We start from the raw sequence: 17,862 nt of genomic DNA, 5'->3' as shown, positions 1-17,862 counted from the left end.
TTCGGATTCTACGACCTTGAAAACATATTATTCGACATATTACACAATAATGTGTGGAAAATTTGGAATTCTCTCCTCCCCACGCCTCACCCCCTCCACTCCTACAAAAAAGTAACTCCAAATTCGGATTCTACGACCTTGAAAACATATTATTCGACATATTGCACAATAATGCAGTGTTGGCGTCCCATAACGGTAACTGTAACGAAAAACGAAAATAACGAAATTTTTCCGTTACAGGTAACGGAACTGTAACGAAAACGTTATTTTGATCATGTGATGTTGTGTAACTGAAACGTAACATAACGATTTTTCTGAAAGTAACGTAATGAAAAACGAAAAAATTTTGTTACCTTTTTTGTTATTTTTTAAATTACAAATTACAAAAGAAACCCTTTAAAAAAACTCCAATTTGTGAGTAATTTTCGCTGTAGCTATGAAAATTTGAAGTGAAGGCAAAAAAATGAGTTTGCAGTGTTTTCATTTGTCTGATTTTGAGTGCTGTAACGTTATATTTTTCATTACATCTGGTATTTGAACCTTCTTGTTACGTTATTTTCGTTATTTTTGTCACATTTTTTCCGCCACAAATGCATTTTACATCAAAATATACGTTGAAAAAACACTTCTGTAACGAAATAATTGTAACGGAAATAACGAAAATAACGTAACGAAAAAATGTAAATACGGGTGTAATGAAAAATACTGTTACAGCAATTTTTTCTTTACAAAATACCCCATAATGAAAAACGTACTTAACTAAAAAAATATCAATTTTGTAAGGTAACGAAATAACGGAACAAAAAAAAATATCGTTATGGCCAACACTGCAATAATGTGTGAAAAATTTGAAAATTTCCCTCCCCCCCACGCCTCATCCCCCACTTCTACAAAAAAAAACTCCAGATTCGGATTCTACGACCTCGAAAACACATTATTTGACATATTACACAATAATGTAGAAAAAATATGGAATTCTATCCCCCGCCGCACCCCCCTCTCCTACAAAAAAAACTCCAGATTCGGATTCTAGGACCCACAGTGGACTGTGAGCACCCTCAAAACGCGTGTAATTCAAAAACTTACAATGAATCCTAAAACAATGGTACAGTGATATCCTCCCTTATGTTTTTGGGGTCGCAGAATACGAATTTGACAATATTTTTTGTGTAGGGGAGGGGGTGGAAACTTCAAAATTTGACAATATTGATGTGTGATATGTCGAAATATATGTTTTTGAGGGTGTAGATCACGAATCTGACAATATTTTTTTCGTAGGGGTAAATAGTAGGGGGATGAAGGGGGTGAAAAATTCAAAATTTGACAATAATCAAATGTGATATATCTAAATGTATGTTTTTGAGGGTGTACATCACAAATCTGGCAATATTTTTTTCGTATGGGCATGTGGGGGGAGGGGGTGAAGGGGGTAAAAACGGTGAAAAATTCAAAATTTGACTCTAATGGTGTGTGATATGTCGAAATGTATGTTTTCGAGGTTGTAGATCACGAATTTGACACTATTTTTTTCTTAGGAGTGAATAGTAGGGGGATGAAGGGGGGTGAAAAATTCAAAATTTGACAATAATGAAGTGTGATATATCTAAATGCATGTTTTTGAGGGTGTAAATCACGAATCTGACAATATTTTTTTCGTATGGGCGAATGTTGGGAGGGGGAAGGGGGGGTGAACGGAGTAAAAACGGTGAAAAACTTGAAATTTGACAATATTGATGTGTGATATGTCGAAATGTATGTTTTTGAGGGTGTAGATCACGAATCTGACAATATTTTTTTCGTAGGGGCGAATAGTAGGGGGATGAAGGGGGTGAAAAATTCAAAATTTGACAATAATGAAGTGTGATATATCTAAATGCATGTTTTTGAGGGTGTAAATCACGAATCTGACAATTTTTTTTTCGTATGGGCGAATGTTGGGAGGGGGTGAAGGGGGGAGGGGGTGAAGGGAGTAAAAACGGTGAAAAGCTTACAATTTGACTATAATGATGTGTGATATGTCGAAATGTATGTTTTCGAGGTTGTAGATCACGAATTTGGCACTATTTTTTTCTTAGGGTTGAATAGTAGGGGGATGAAGGGTGTGAAAATTCAAAATTTGACAATAATCAAGTGTGATATATCTGAATGTATGTTTTTGAGGGTGTAGATCACGAATCTGACAATATTTTTTTCGTATGGGTGAATGTGGGGGGTGAAGGGGGTAAAAACGGTGAAAAATTCAAAATTTGACTCTAATGGTGTGTGATATGTCGAAATGTATGTTTTCGAGGTTGTAGATCACGAATTTGACACTATTTTTTTCTTAGGAGTGAATAGTAGGGGGATGAAGGGGGTGAAAAATTCAAAATTTGACAATAATGAAGTGTGATATATCTAAATGCATGTTTTTGAGGGTGTAAATCACGAATCTGACAATTTTTTTTTCGTATGGGCGAATGTTGGGAGGGGGTGAAGGGGGGAGGGGGTGAAGGGAGTAAAAACGGTGAAAAGCTTACAATTTGACTATAATGATGTGTGATATGTCGAAATGTATGTTTTCGAGGTTGTAGATCACGAATTTGGCACTATTTTTTTCTTAGGGTTGAATAGTAGGGGGATGAAGGGTGTGAAAATTCAAAATTTGACAATAATCAAGTGTGATATATCTGAATGTATGTTTTTGAGGGTGTAGATCACGAATCTGACAATATTTTTTTCGTATGGGTGAATGTGGGGGGTGAAGGGGGTAAAAACGGTGAAAAATTCAAAATTTGACTATAATGATGTGTGATATGTCAATAATGTACGTTTTCCAAGGTGTAGAAGGGGTGAAGGGTGGGGGATGAAGAATTTTCTGTTGGGAAGCCGTTCAAGTCCCAGTAAGAGAAAATTTGTCACATTTCAACGAAATTCACTAAGATTTTTCACTATAATCGACTGTGGAGGTCGCGGGGGCACCTTGGGGCAAAACTGGCAATTAACATCTTGAAATAGCCTATCTTAAGTATTACCAGCCACTGGAATTTCCCGTGCATCTACGTGCAAAAATTTGTTCTATTCCAATTTATGCAACAAAGAAGGAAAAAAACGGGATTTTAACATAAATTAAACCTCTATAATCATTTTATAAAAACTAAAATCGAGTAAATTGATGAAAAGTACTTACTTTCAGTTGAATTATTCATACTTGGTACATTTTGACATATCACACATCATTATAGTCAAAATTTGAATTTTTCACCGTTTTTACCCCCTTCACCCCCCCAACATTCACCCTTAAGAAAAAAATATTGTCAGATTCGTGATCTACACCCTCAAAAACAAAAACAGCAACTAAAAAAGAACCAATCAGAAGCCTTTAAAGTGAAACTGGGTCGCGAAAATGTTTATGCTGTGATGAAGTAGGGGTAGTACCCTCAAGTTACCCCTGGGTAGCGCTTTGGCAGATATAAGCCTCTAAGAGCTAGAGCAGTTTTTCTGACTTACCCCGAATTCTGACTTCCCCCAGTGCACCTTAATAAAAAGAAATCAAAAAAAAAATTCAGAGAGATAATAAAACGTTGGCTTTCACATCAGGGTTGCAATTCGAATTGACTTTTTTCAGAAAAAAAAAAAAAAATACACACTTCCATTAATTACTGCAGGCGAAAGAGCATTAAATAAGTTAACGCGCCGAATACGGTATGACCTGTTACACGGTTGTAAACGAGTATTTTGCATCAAGTAAAAATAAGCAAAAGTTGCGTCGCGTTTTCGATCGCGTAATTACGGCGTATTTACGCCTCTGTTTGTGTACGTTTTCGGATATACGCGGCTATCGTTTGTTTAGACGTTTGTTGTTATTTTCCTCAACGAATTCGTAGCTTTTGATTTTATTATCCGTTTTTCTGTCGTTATGAAAACATTCTCCGTTATTATTACGCGAAATTTAATCGAATAAAGGTTAAAAATGTACGTTGCTTTTATTCATCCTACATTATGGTGACCCTAGGACGTGATTGAAATTCAGCAATATCTCAAGTGAGATAATCGTTCCGTTTTCAATGCTTCGGTAATATCCAATCTTGGGTAAGCTTTTTCAATTCGTTTCGAATTCGTAATTCGCTACTTCGTAATATCCATGTTGGATAATCATCAGTTCGCTTCGCAATCGTAATCGTTTCAACGTTCGTCTATGTTGGAATTCGAAAATCGCATCCGTTCGTAATATCCACTCCGTGGGTACTCCAGAAAATCGCATCCGATCGCTAATATCCACGTACCGTGGGTACACTTCAGTAACGCTATTTTCCAACATCATGGCGAATAGACGCACCATCGAGCAGCTCCGTAAACTACGTGACAACGTCATTATCGTATTCGACAACACCCGTACCTGGGCAGACAATCCGCAAACAAGTAAATCTGCACCCGAGCTCCGACGACGTATCCGACACCTGGAAGAACAATTTGGTTTGTTTGCTTCTTATAATAACGATATTCTTACCACCGAAGGTAACGACACCGCGTCAGATTGCGCAGTTACAGCTGTAACTGCCGAATCCAAGTATTTCGAAATCGTATCAAAGTTAGAAACGCTTCTCGAGCAGGTTACACCCGAACCGAGCAATGAAGGATCCGAATACCGTAGCTGCGCCGCAGCCGATAATTCAGTTCGTTTACCTAAGCTAAATCTGCCAAAATTCTCGAACAAGTCCGAGGATTGGGCCAGTTTCTTTCAACGGTTCCAGAGTGGCGTCCGTAGCCCTCGTTTGGACGACCTGCATCGTCACGAGCATCTGCTGTCCTGTCTAACTGGCGAGTCAGCTGACCTCGTTCAGAACATCCACGTCGAAGCTGGTAGTTATGCGGTCGTAATCGAGATCCTGAAACGTCGGTACGAGAATAAGCGCTTGAATCTTCGCCTTCACCTCCAGAAACTTTTCGAACTGGGTGAGGTGAAAGAAAACGATCCTGAATCGCTCCGTAAACTTGCCAATACTGCGTTAATCAGTATACGAGCAGTCGAAAACATGGGCTTCAAACGTGATGCCCTGTCTAACGAACTTATCGTCCAGCTCATCGTTACGAAACTTGATTCGCGCAGCCGTGAGCTCTGGGAGACGTCCCTCAACAACGAGCAAGCTGTCGATAACGCCGAACCAGACGTAGACTCGTACAGTGAACTGATCAAGTTCCTAGAAAACCGTATTCGAGTCGTTTCTTCAGTATTCGTAACCGCATCGAAGCAAAACGCCGCGGCCAATGCTAGACAACATCCTCAACGCACGCGTGGCGCCGCCACTGCGTTAGTAACGCAATCCACATCGTCGAACCCGTCTTCAGCGCAATCTACGGTTGGCAGCGGTGATTCAGTCGTCAGAATGTGTCCGTGTTGTAACCAGGTTCATCCACTCTACCACTGCGACACCTTCAAACGTCTACCGATTCAAGAACGCTACCAGCGCGTTCGCGACGCAAAGCTATGCGTTAATTGCTTCCGTGGCGGTCATTGGGCAAAGGTGTGTCGCTCGAGTAAATGCAAGCAGTGCGGCAAAGCGCATCACACGTTGTTACATCCGCTCGAGTCCAATAATGCGCATCAACTGCCTCCGTCTTCGGCGGCGGCACCTACGCTACCCTCCGGTACTCCTAGCACTACAAATCAGACATCCGAGCCTCCGAAACCGACTCAGTCAGTGTCCGCAAATGCGACATTTCTATCCGCAGTGACGCAGCGACAGCTCCGCGAAGTATTATTGAGTACCGCAGGTGTCCGCCTCGCCTCTGCAACCCATCATATCAACGCAACTGCTTTGCTTGATGGCGCTTCGCACGTTACTTTACTCACAAAAGATATCGCGCAGAAATTGAACTTGAAGCTCAATAAATCGTCGGTAGTTATCAGTGGCGTTGGTGGAGCGCGGTCTTCAGCCAACTCAACTACCACTATCAAGCTTACATCGCGCAACGGTGAATTCTCCGTTAATCTACACGCAATAGTGGTAGATTCGATCACCGATCCGTTACCATCAGTATCGTTTACGCCTCCGCCAGAATGGGACTTTGCCCAACGCTACCATCTCGCTGATCCGCGATATCACGAGTCAAAGGTCATTGACCTACTCATTGGAGTTGATCATTTGTAACAAATCCTCCAACCGTCAATGATTACGCAGCCGAATCGACCAACGCTCATCTCGTCTCAGCTTGGATGGCTCCTCGCAGGTCCATACTCAACGTCATCGATCGAACCGAGTGTGCGCTGCCTTCATGCGAAGCTGACGCAACCCGAAGTGGACTCAATCACAGAGTTCTTAGGCCTCAACAAGCCACCGCGCGTCAAGGACACCAGGTCAGTTGAAGAACTCGAGTGTGAACGAATATTCGTTGAGACACACAAACGTGATCCAGTCTCAGGCCGTTTTATCGTCAAGCTACCACGACGATCCGACAAGATTCTTGGTGAATCGCGCCAGCTCGCTATAAACCATCTGAAACGCACTTGCGTTTCAGAAGAGTACCGTGAATTCTTACGTGAATACGAAGCGCTTGGTCATTTGACGCGCTGCGCACCTCCAATACCAAACCAGATTACTTACAACATCCCACATCACACTGTTTACCACAACGGGAAGATTCGAGTCGTATTCGACGCTTCAATGAAGACAACAAATGGCGTCTCATTGAATGACATACTGTTAGTGGGCCCAACGTTGCAAGCGCCACTATTCATCATCTTTCTCCGCTTCCGAATGTTCTTATACGCATTCACAGCCGATATAATCAAAATGTACCGCCAGATGTGGGTACCAGACGAGGACCGAGACCTTCAGCGCATCGTTATCTACGAAAATGGCGAGATAATCGATTGCCAACTGAATACCATCACCTATGGTACGAGCTCCGCGCCGCATTCCGCGATTCGAACGATTTTCCAACTTGCTGATGATGGCGAGTCAGAATTTCCAGCGGCGGCGGCAGTTCTGCGCAAAAATACATACGTCGATGATACACTGAGTGGTGCAGACTCGTTGGAAGCTGTAAAAAAGCTCATCGACGAGCTAGTTGCTTTGTTACGTACTGCTGGCATGGAGCTAGGCAAATGGCGCTTCTCCGGTGAGCTGGCAGATCACTCACCTCTCTGTGGCTCGTCAGTAGGCCGCACTCTTGGAGTCGAATGGGACTCAGCCGGTGACTTCTTCAGTTTTCCATCTCTGGCCAACGTCACAGTTCCAGAGAACACCGTAACGAAACGTATCGCACTCTCAAAAGTATCCAGCATCTTTGATCCGTTGGGATTTCTCGCACCTCTCACAATCACCGGCAAGCTTCTCATCCAAGAGTTGTGGACAGATAATCTGGACCGGGACGAAAACGTCTCCGCCGATTTCCAGCAGCGTTTCGATCGTTTCCTTAATGATATCACCGCATCCGCCAGCCTACAGTTTCCTCGCTACGTAGGAAACGCCGAATCCGTTCATCTTGAGTTGCATGGGTTTTCAGACGCTAGTAAGGAAGCATATGCTGCCTGTATCTACGCTCGCATTCTCAAGGAGAATGCGCCACCAGTTGTGCGCCTGATTGCGTCAAAAACGCGCGTCGCTCCGCAACGCCAACCACGTACGATTCCGGAGTTGGAGCTCTGCGCTGCTGCACTCCTGACCGAACTTTTTGAACCAGTTATTACAACCCTAGGTTGTAACCGAGATCGCTGTTATGCCTACACCGATTCGACCATCGTGTTGGCGTACCTTGCCAAAGAACCAGGTCATTGGACCCAATTTGTCGTGAATCGAGTGAAGAATATCGTCCGCACATTTCCAGCTGAAAAATGGCGACATGTTGCAGGCGAAATCAATCCAGCCGACTTGGCCACACGCCAAAAATCGTTTACCGAACTCGAATCACGTTTTGATCTCTGGCTCCATGGTCCAGAGTTCCTTCACGAGTTGAAGATACCACCGAATCATCTCTCACCCGAATTTGGAGAAGAGATTTTCCAGGCAACGCTAGTATATGTTCATGTGAACACAGTACTGGACGAAATACCACCCCAATATGCAGATTTCGCCAGATACGTCATCAACCAGTACTCGGACCTCAGTAAGGTCCTGAGTATCATCACCGCTTGGCTCCGCATCAAGGACTTCTTTCTCTCACGAGTCAGAAAAACGCCGTCTCTGAGCGGAAGTTTCTCTGCTGCTGAATATCGACGCGCCGAACTTGAATTGGCCCTGAAAGCTCAGCACGAGACCTACCCGAAGGAATTCGACAAGCTGATCGCCAAGCGACCGCTTCCAAGTCGCAGTCGACTCACGTCACTGTCTCCCTTTCTCGAGAAGGGACTTATACGTGTCGGTGGCCGCATCGAACGTGCGGACCTACCATACTATCAACGTCATCCAGTAATTATTCCGGCAAACCATCGATTCACGCATTTGCTGATTCGAGATTGCCATCGCCGATTTGCACACGCCGGACCTCAGTTCATCACCGCTTATCTACGCCGCAGATACTGGCTCATCGGTAACCTGAATGCTCAAATTCAGCAGGTTATACGTACCTGCGCCAAATGCGCACGATTTCGTCGAAACGCTCACCGAAATCCGCCGATGGCCGATTTGCCAGCTGACAGAGTTCGCCCATCACCGCCGTTTTCCATTGTTGGTGTCGACTACGCCGGCCCATTTAATCGCAAATCAGAGATTCGCTCACGAAGCACCACCAAATTGAAGTCATACGTCGCTGTGTTCGTATGCTTCAGTACGCGAGCCGTTCACCTCGAGGTGGTACTAGACCTCACAACGGCGGCGTTCCTCGTCGCATTGAAACGTTTTGCAGCACGCCGTGGCTGCCCTCTAACCATCTACTCGGATAACGGCACCAATTTCACCGGCGCCGCCAACGAATTGAATGACAAGTTCAACGAACTTGCCAAATCCACCGAGATACAAAAATTCTCATCACCAGCTCCGATCGAATGGCGCTTCAACCCCCCTGCTGCGCCGCACATGGGTGGATTATGGGAAGCTGCCGTACGCATTATGAAGAATCACCTCTACAAAACGATTGGTGACACAGCACTCACCACCGACGAATTTGGTACTCTTCTGTGCCACATCGAATCGATTATGAATTCGCGCCCGATTGTACCGCTGCGCGATCCAGCCTCCAGCTTCGATGCCCTGACACCTGGGCATTTTCTAATCGGACGTCCGCTTGTAGCTGTCTCAGATGACACATCCAACAGCGACGTCTCCCACTACCAAACGCGCTGGGACCTTGTAACCCAACTGCGCAACGCTATTTGGCGACGTTGGAAGCCAGAAGTCCTAACCTCCCTGCAGAAACGGGTCAAATGGACTGCTTCAACTCGTCAGTTCGAGATTAACGACATTGTAATCCTCAGCAAAGAGGAGACCGCACCTTTGCAGTGGCCATTAGGCCGAATCATTCGTACGTATCCAGATAGTCAAGGTACAGTGCGCTCCATCGACGTCATTTGCCGTAACGGCACTGTTTTGAAGCGCCCTGTCCATAATCTGATACCGCTCATCGACGTAGATGAAGTTTCGACGCCGGATGGTACCAGCGCCGACGGCGGCGGGATGTAAACGAGTATTTTGCATCAAGTAAAAATAAGCAAAAGTTGCGTCGCGTTTTCGATCGCGTAATTACGGCGTATTTACGCCTCTGTTTGTGTACGTTTTCGGATATACGCGGCTATCGTTTGTTTAGACGTTTGTTGTTATTTTCCTCAACGAATTCGTAGCTTTTGATTTTATTATCCGTTTTTCTGTCGTTATGAAAACATTCTCCGTTATTATTACGCGAAATTTAATCGAATAAAGGTTAAAAATGTACGTTGCTTTTATTCATCCTACAACGGTTGATTAATTCGTACCTAGGAAACCGCATTTAGTGGACAATAAATTGATTACACGATGGTCGTCGCTCTTTCTCTGTGTGTAAACGGTTTTAATAAAACGTCTGTTATGTACAAGTAGCCTTTATTTTTGTTCAAAACAAACACCGCGTTCAGAGCGTCCGTCCATCGTCGCTGTCCCTGCACCACGTCGTTCTCGTAATTAAGCTCCTTGTAAAATCGCTCTAGTCTCGTTTACCTATAGCTTGTCGCACCTATTAAAGCTCTCTGTTTAATAGGTCATTTTTACGCGAAATTAAACAATCCATTAGCGCCAATTAAAAATGCCCACTGGATACGATGTCCAGTCCACCTTTTTGATAGGTATTAAATGCCCAGTTTCATTCGGTGCTGTACGCGTTCGTTCGTTCGTTCTTTTTTTGTTTTTTGTACCATCTCTGATCCTCGATCCCTTTTATATCGAGCTGCGAATTCGAAGGTAATTTTAAGCAGCGAAAATGTTGGTTCGTTTGTACGTATATGTTAATTCTAGTAATATGGTCGTATCGTCGTTTAACCTTTGAGGGTCAGCCGGTTAATGCGATGAATACGAGTATAAGTAGTTCTTTCATTAGTCGTATCTGTACAGTGTACAGTTGGTTCAAATTATACATGTGTACGTTCGAATGTGTGAGTGTTTTTTTCTCTTTTTTCTTTTTGGTGTTTTCAACGAAGTTGGGGGAAAAAAGATGATTTATAGTGAAGGGAAAGAGAGAAGGTAATGATTATATAATTTCGGTTCGCGAATTATTACCTACATAGAAACTGCCAGCAAAACGTGTGTGATTTTTTTTTTTACAATTATCTGCTTGGAAATCTTTCCCATGTTTTTATTTGAAAAAAACAAAAACATAAACCAACGAACAAATAAATAAATAAATTAGCTAGCTGAAGAGCTCTTAGGTGCAATATGTGTAAGGTTTTCAATTCACCGTCAAAAAATTTATTCTATGAAATCACCATTGAAAAAAAAAACCATTTCAGAGCACCACAATTCATTAGGAATTACAACAAAAAAACAAATTTGAAAACAGAAATCACCATAAAAAAATTCACATTGAAATCACGAAACAGTTCAAAATTGAATTTTAAAAATTGAATTAAAAAATACCGAAGAAAAATTTATCATAAAAATGGCAAAAAGATCCATGAAATTATCAACAAAAAAATGTTGATTATAATCACGAATTCCAAACCAAATTCCCACTGAAAAATTTATTCTAACTCACCACGAAAGAAAAATATACGAAATCATTACAAAAAATATCATTTATATAATCGCTTCAAAAAATTCATTAGAATTCAACTCCCCCTCCCAAAAACTTATAAAATGGCGGCCATTATGATTGACAGGTCAGCTGAAATCGCAGATTTTGGGTTCCAACATAAGACTTGCACGAGATTATTCAAACCGTACACAGGTAGATCGAAAGAGCAGGCAAAAATTCATCACCTGTCAAAATTTCAAGTGCTAAAGTGCGTTTTTCGATTTTTAGTGAATTTTTGAAAATCAAATTAGGTCAAAAATGAGAGAAAAAAATCAAAATTTTACCAAATTGACCAAGAAAGCTTAAATTTGGTATATACCCTATTTTTGACCTGCCAAATCGATTGGAAGCGGTTTCAAAGCGTTTTGAGCAGTTCTGGAGCCTCCAGAAGATTTTTAAAACTCGAAATTCCCACAAAATTTCATCAAATGGAGTCGGATAGTCAACATTTACTCTGCAAACTAATTTCAATACGCTACGAAGTCAACTGCAGGGGGATTTCAAGACGTTATGGAGCCTCCAGCGATTTTTTGAAAATTACTGGAGCCTCCGGTAGTTTTTTGAAACTCGAAATTTACCCAATGTTTCATCGAACGGAGATGGAAAGTCGAAATTCATTCTGCAAACTAATTGCAATACGCTACGAAGTCGACTGCTGGTGGATTTTAAGTCGTTTTGGAGCCTCTAGCGACTTTTTGAAAATTCCTGAAGTCTCCAGCAGATTTTTCAAATTTTAAATTTTTACAAAATTTCATCAAACTGAGATGGAGAGTAGAAATTCATTCTGCAAACTAATTTCAATACGCTACGAAGACGATGCTGTTGGATTTCAAGTCGTTTTGTTGTCTCCAGCGACTTTTCGAAAGGTTGTATGGTGTTTTTTGGAAAATTGAAATTTCCAAAAAGTAGCTGGAAGCTTCAAAACCATTTGAAACCACGACGTAGTCGAATTCATATCGTATTGAAAATTAGTTTGCGAAGTAAATTTCAGTTTCCAACTCTATTTGCTAAAATGTTGCGGGAATTTCAAGTTTCAAAAATATACTGGAGGCTCCAGCAATTTTCAAAAAGTCGCTGAAGGCTCCAAAATGACTTGAACCCATCTGAAGTCGTCTTAAGAGAGTGCTGAAATTGGAGTGTAGAGTAAATATCAGTTTTTCATCTCCATTTGATGAAATTTTGTGAAAATTTAAAGTTTCAAAAATCTGCTGGAGGCTGCAGGAATTTTCAAAAAGTCGCTAGAGGCTCCAAAACGACTCGAAATTCACCTGCAGTACTTCGTAGCGCATTGAAATTAGTTTGCAGAGTAAGTTTCAGCTTTCCATTTTGATTTTGATGAAATTTTGTGGAAATTTCGAGTTTCGAAAATCTGCTGGAGGCTCCAGAACTGCTCAAAACGGTTTGAAACCGCTTCTAATCGATTTGGCAAATCTAAAATAGAGTATACCCCAAATTTCAGCTTTCTTGGTCAACTTTGTAAAATTTTGATTTTTTCCTTATTTTTGGCTTAAATTTGATTTTCAAAAATTCACCAAAAATCGAAAAACGTACTTTAGCACTTGAAATTTCGACAGGTGATAAATTTTTGCGTGATCTTTCGATCTACTTTTGTACGGTTTGAAAAATTTTGATGTGCTAGTCCTATGTTGGAACCCAAAATCTGCGATTTCAGCTAACCTGTCAATCATAATGGCCGCCATTTTGTAAGTAGGGCCACTTTTTCTTGAGTACAAGGTTCCTTTTAAGAAAAGAGTTGTCCCGCGCGGAGGATCGGCAGGGGGGTGTATTTGATCCTTATGCGGCCCCCTCGACTACATACCCTAAAAATAAATCTGAGAAAATAAACTTGATCTTTTGAAAATTTCGAATTTTTTTGAGTTTTTTTTGGCTCTTTGATTTTTGAATATTTCTCAAGGTTCTAAAAATCAACTTAAGCGCCTCCGCATTTTATCTGATAGAATTAGATGTTTTGCATGCTCTTCAATTCAACTCTCGCGGCCATAAGACCCTTTGAATGGGTTCAATATTTAAAACAATATTGCGAGGGACTCATTTTGGGTGTTTGAGACGAACAGATTTCAGAATCGGATTCCTGTTAATATTGCATTTTCAAAATTTCAGCCTCCAAACTTCTCTCTCAAGACTCGATTGGGGCAATTTTGATTCTATAGGCTCAAACTAATTTTGGAATCAGAATCAGTTACTTCAAAACGTGTACTTATAGTTTGATACAGAACCGTTGAGAGGGAGGCATAAAGGGAGCAGTTTGCGCCGGGCTCGTGTTTTCTCGAGAGTTCGGCAAAATAAAGGCCTGTGAGGCTGTGATGAAAGAAAAACACTATTTTTTACTTCTCCAAACACAAATTTTCGCAAGCTTTTGCCATAGAAATTTCTAAAATAAAAATCCAAAATTTTAAGCCAAAAAATACACATTTTTTAAGAGCTATTGCCTTCGCTTGGGTTTCTTTTGTTTTGTTTTTCAAAATCAACATCCTTCAAATTCTAAAATTTCAAAATCCAGAAAAATAAACGTCTCACCGATTTAAAAAGAACTAATTAATTTTCAGGCATCTTCAAATAAAAGTTTTCAAAAGCTTTCGTCTTCACTTCGCAAACAATTTTCACAATTTTAGAATGCCATCAGAAGCGCGATAGGGTGAGGAGGGCATAAGTATGGAAAAATTCCAGTTTATTTTCATGTATTCTATCGAAACACAATTATGGTAACTGCACTGCTGAGTAATCGATTGACCAGACAGGAATTTTAAAACTGCAGCTGGATTCATTCGTATCTATTGGAAATGTAATAAGTAATAAGAATGTGCTTACCCTTTGAATTGACACCGCGTCTTGTTTCGTAATCACCCATGAAATCTGTAAAAATGTATAATATACTTATAGTGTGCTCACTGACTATCAGATTTGAGTTTATAGCTTATGAATACTTAGTTACACTTAATAATTTGACCAATATTAATTATACATACGTGTAATCATTCATTGACGATTCTTTTCTTATTCAACTCTCAAAAGTTCTTGATTTTATGGGGGAAAATCTCCCTCCAAATTGGAATTAAATAGGTGAATAAAGCTAAATAGACCCCAAATTCTTAAAAAATCAAAAAAATTTGGAGAAAAATGCATTAAAATTTTACATTTTTGTGTCAGAATTATCACTTATCATTTCCCTTTCTACAAAATCCCTCTACCTCCCCTTCAAGATATTTTTGGTCTCTTTTATGAAAACCCTTGAAAACGAAAAAATCAAAAAAATTAAATAAATCAAAGTCATTAAAAATTTTTGAAAATTTTCCATTCTTGTCAACAGAATTCTTCTAAATGACTCTCTTTTTCAAGAAGGTATCTTTCTCGGTCCTGCTTTCCCTTGTATAGTGTACCTACCTCCACCCTCCCCTCACCAAATAAAATTGAAAAAAAATTATTTTTGGGGTAGTGAGAGAGGTTTCCTTTGATGGTGTGGGGGGGGTGGTTAGAGGACCAATAGTTGCTATTTTCCGACTTTCTCGATGTAAATACATCACCCCTCCCTTCAAAAATTTGATTTTCCCAATATATATTTGAATTTGTGAAAGATGAAATTTAACACTTGAAATTTTCCTGGATTTAAAACTTCTTTATATCGTTTAAGATATCAGATTGGGCAAAATTCTGACAGCCCTAATTAAATGAAGCTTTGGGGGGGGGGAAACTTGACCTAATCAGAACTACGAGCCTACAAAGAATACACGAGAACCAGAAATTAAAATCGTAAAATTCAACAACAGACACAACGTGTCTCACAGTAAAAAAAAATTAAACTGCCAGTCACTTCAATTCGGTCGAAAATTTTTTCCAATTCAATTCAGCGCTCCCAATTTCGCATCTAAATTTCAGCCCAGCTAAAATAGAAGAAGAAATCCATCGTCGTCGTTTCAATTAGTGCCCCTTCGAGTATTACGACGAGAGTGAACATAGGGAACTATGTCAACATTCTAAATGTCAATTCATCATGAAAATTTTCATTAAATCGAAACTATGCGACCGTGAATGTAAATTTTTCGAACGAGAATTTTAGGCCTCTAATGTGAAATCCCTGGAGAGAGGTGCGACCAACAACGTAACGAATTCTTAATACTAACCCGAAGCATTTTTCGGTACTTTGGAATTCTCGTGGTGCGGTATACCTAATTCTAAAGATAAACAAATTCGTTGATAAACATACGAGGCTGGATTAAATTCTCTCGCGTGGAAGAATCATTCGCCATACATTTAGTTCATCAAACTGCATATGGCGAAACTTGGAAATTGGAAGAGGTTGACGGAGGGCGAGCGGAGTAAAAATTCGATTTACTCGCGAAACGAAAATACAAGTATTTCAACGAAATCGAATTTTTCGACATGTCTGGTGAAAATCAATCGTGCCGCAAAATTTTCGCATTAAAAAAGAATACGCGATTGTAACAAAGACGCAACATTGAGAAAATAGCTTTTGAGAAAACCCAACAGGGTGAAATTTGAGCATGACATGTGACAAAATTTCACCACACCGAGACGTATATCCCAAACCCTTCAAGACTTGCCACACTTTTCCACTCCGCATGAAAAAACTCATTTCGCAATTTCCCCCTAGATTTTTCATCCGTCATTGTTTTCATTACAAAAAAAAAAAAGAAAAAAGAAAAGTGAAGAGAAAACCACGAATTTTCACAACCACAGCGAATAATTTTCGAGTCGTCGATTCGTCGTGAAAATAGACGGGTTAAATTTGTGAAATTTTCAACGCATCCAATCAACGATTCGAGACACGTATTTCATCCGAATTGACCGGCCCAAGAGCGATTACCCGAGTTAAAATTTAATTACGGCTGGCCCGATTGGTAAAAAAAATAAGAGGAAAACCGTACCGTAGGATACGTTAACGAAATACAACAACAAAGTACATTTCTCACTTTTTACGCTGGAACAAAGCCAAAGGAATAGGGAAAAAAGTTGTTTGAATATAATGTAGCTAATGTTGTTATAGCATTCCTCCGAAAACAAAAGGCAGAAAAAAACTTACCCAACAACCCCATAATTTTCCATTTGCAGTATAACGTGTGATGTTTCAACTTACCTTTTACCACGATAAACACGTAGAATACATTCATCATTTTTAAAAACATTTTTAAACGAAATATCGCGCGGTCCCCGTTGTTTTTTTTCCTCCTAACGTGTAATAAAATTGTGTGTAACGTACATTACATGATTACAAGTATCGAGGAGTGAGCAATTGGTTGACAAAGGATGAATTTTGTGCATTGAGCTGAAGGCGATTGAAATTTGAAAGAAATTCAAGAGTGGTGTTAATTTTCAAGTACCAAATTTTTGACTCATCGAATCGATTGAAAATGGTTTTAAAACATTTTGAGTAGTTTTGAAGCCTGCAGAAAATTTTTAAAAGTTGAAATTTCCAAATTCAGGTACCCGCGGTGAAGTTGGGAAATTGAAACCTACTTTATATGTACCTTAATCTTAAGATTCATGGGCGATGCCCTTTTGGAGCACATTTTTGAGTTTTGGTGTTAAAATGGTCTTCAAAATGGATTACGAGTTCTTAAGAGCCTAGTTTTGAGTACCCATGTTGTACGTATTTTGAAAATTACCAGTAATTTACCTTAAAACTACCTGTTTACCAGAAAATTACCAGTAATTTACCTGACCATTATCAGTAATTTACCTAGTAATTTACCTAAAATTTACCCTTAATTTACCAAAAATTTACCCGTTATTTACCTGACAACTACCAGTAATTTACCTATTAGTTTACCTGAAATTTACCCGTAATTTACCTGAAAATTACCAGTAATGTACTTAGTAATTTATCTAAAATTTACCCCTAATTTACCAAAAATTTACCAGTGATTTACCTGGAAATTACTAGTAATTTACCTGAAAATTACCAGTACTTTACCCGAAAATTACCAGTAATTTACCTGAAATTTACCAGTAATTTACCTGAAATTTACCCGTAATTTACCTGAAAATTACCAGTAATGTACTTAGTAATTTATCTAAAATTTACCCCTAATTTACCCCTAATTTACCAAAAATTTACCAGTGATTTACCTGGAAATTACCAGTAATTTACCTGAAAATTACCAGTGATTTACCTGAAAACTACTAGTAATTTACCTAAAAATTACCAGTAATTTACCCGAAAATTACCAGTAATTTACCTGAAATTTACCCGTAATTTACCTGAAAATTACCAGTAATGTACTTAGTAATTTATCTAAAATTTACCTCTAATTTACCAAAAATTTACCAGTAATTTACCTGGAAATTATCAGTAATTTACCTGAAAATTACCAGTGATTAACCTGAAAATTACCAGAAAATTACCAGTAATTTACCTGAAAATTACCAGTAATTTACCTGAAAATTACCAGTAATTTACCTGAAAATTACCAGTAATTTACCTGAAAATTACCAGTAATTTACCTGAAAATTACCAGTAATTTACCTGAAAATTACCAGTAATTTACCTGAAAATTACCTGTAATTTACCTGAAAATTACCAGTAATTTACCTGAAAATTACCAGTGATTTACCTGAAAATTACCCGTAATTTACCTGAAAATTACCCGTAATTTACCTGAAAATTACCAGTAATTTACCTGACAATTATCAATAGTTTACCAAAAAATG

At 39.7% G+C, this 17,862-nt stretch overlaps 1 protein-coding gene across 1 annotated transcript in view; it reads right to left on the bottom strand.

Moving 5' to 3' along the window:
• LOC135848980 (synaptotagmin-10-like) overlaps nt 1–17,862 on the bottom strand; it is a 286,616-nt gene that overhangs the window by 255,081 nt on the left and 13,673 nt on the right. The window contains exon 2 of the mRNA XM_065369095.1: nt 14,005–14,049. Coding sequence (XP_065225167.1) covers nt 14,005–14,049 — 45 coding nt within the window. The remainder of the gene's footprint in view (nt 1–14,004; nt 14,050–17,862) is intronic.

The sequence above is a fragment of the Planococcus citri genome, chromosome 5 (assembly GCF_950023065.1).
Source record: "Planococcus citri chromosome 5, ihPlaCitr1.1, whole genome shotgun sequence".
NCBI lineage: Eukaryota > Metazoa > Arthropoda > Insecta > Hemiptera > Pseudococcidae > Planococcus > Planococcus citri.
The sequence above is the reverse complement of the archived record's forward strand: the minus strand, read 5'-3'. Positions and strand labels throughout refer to the sequence as shown.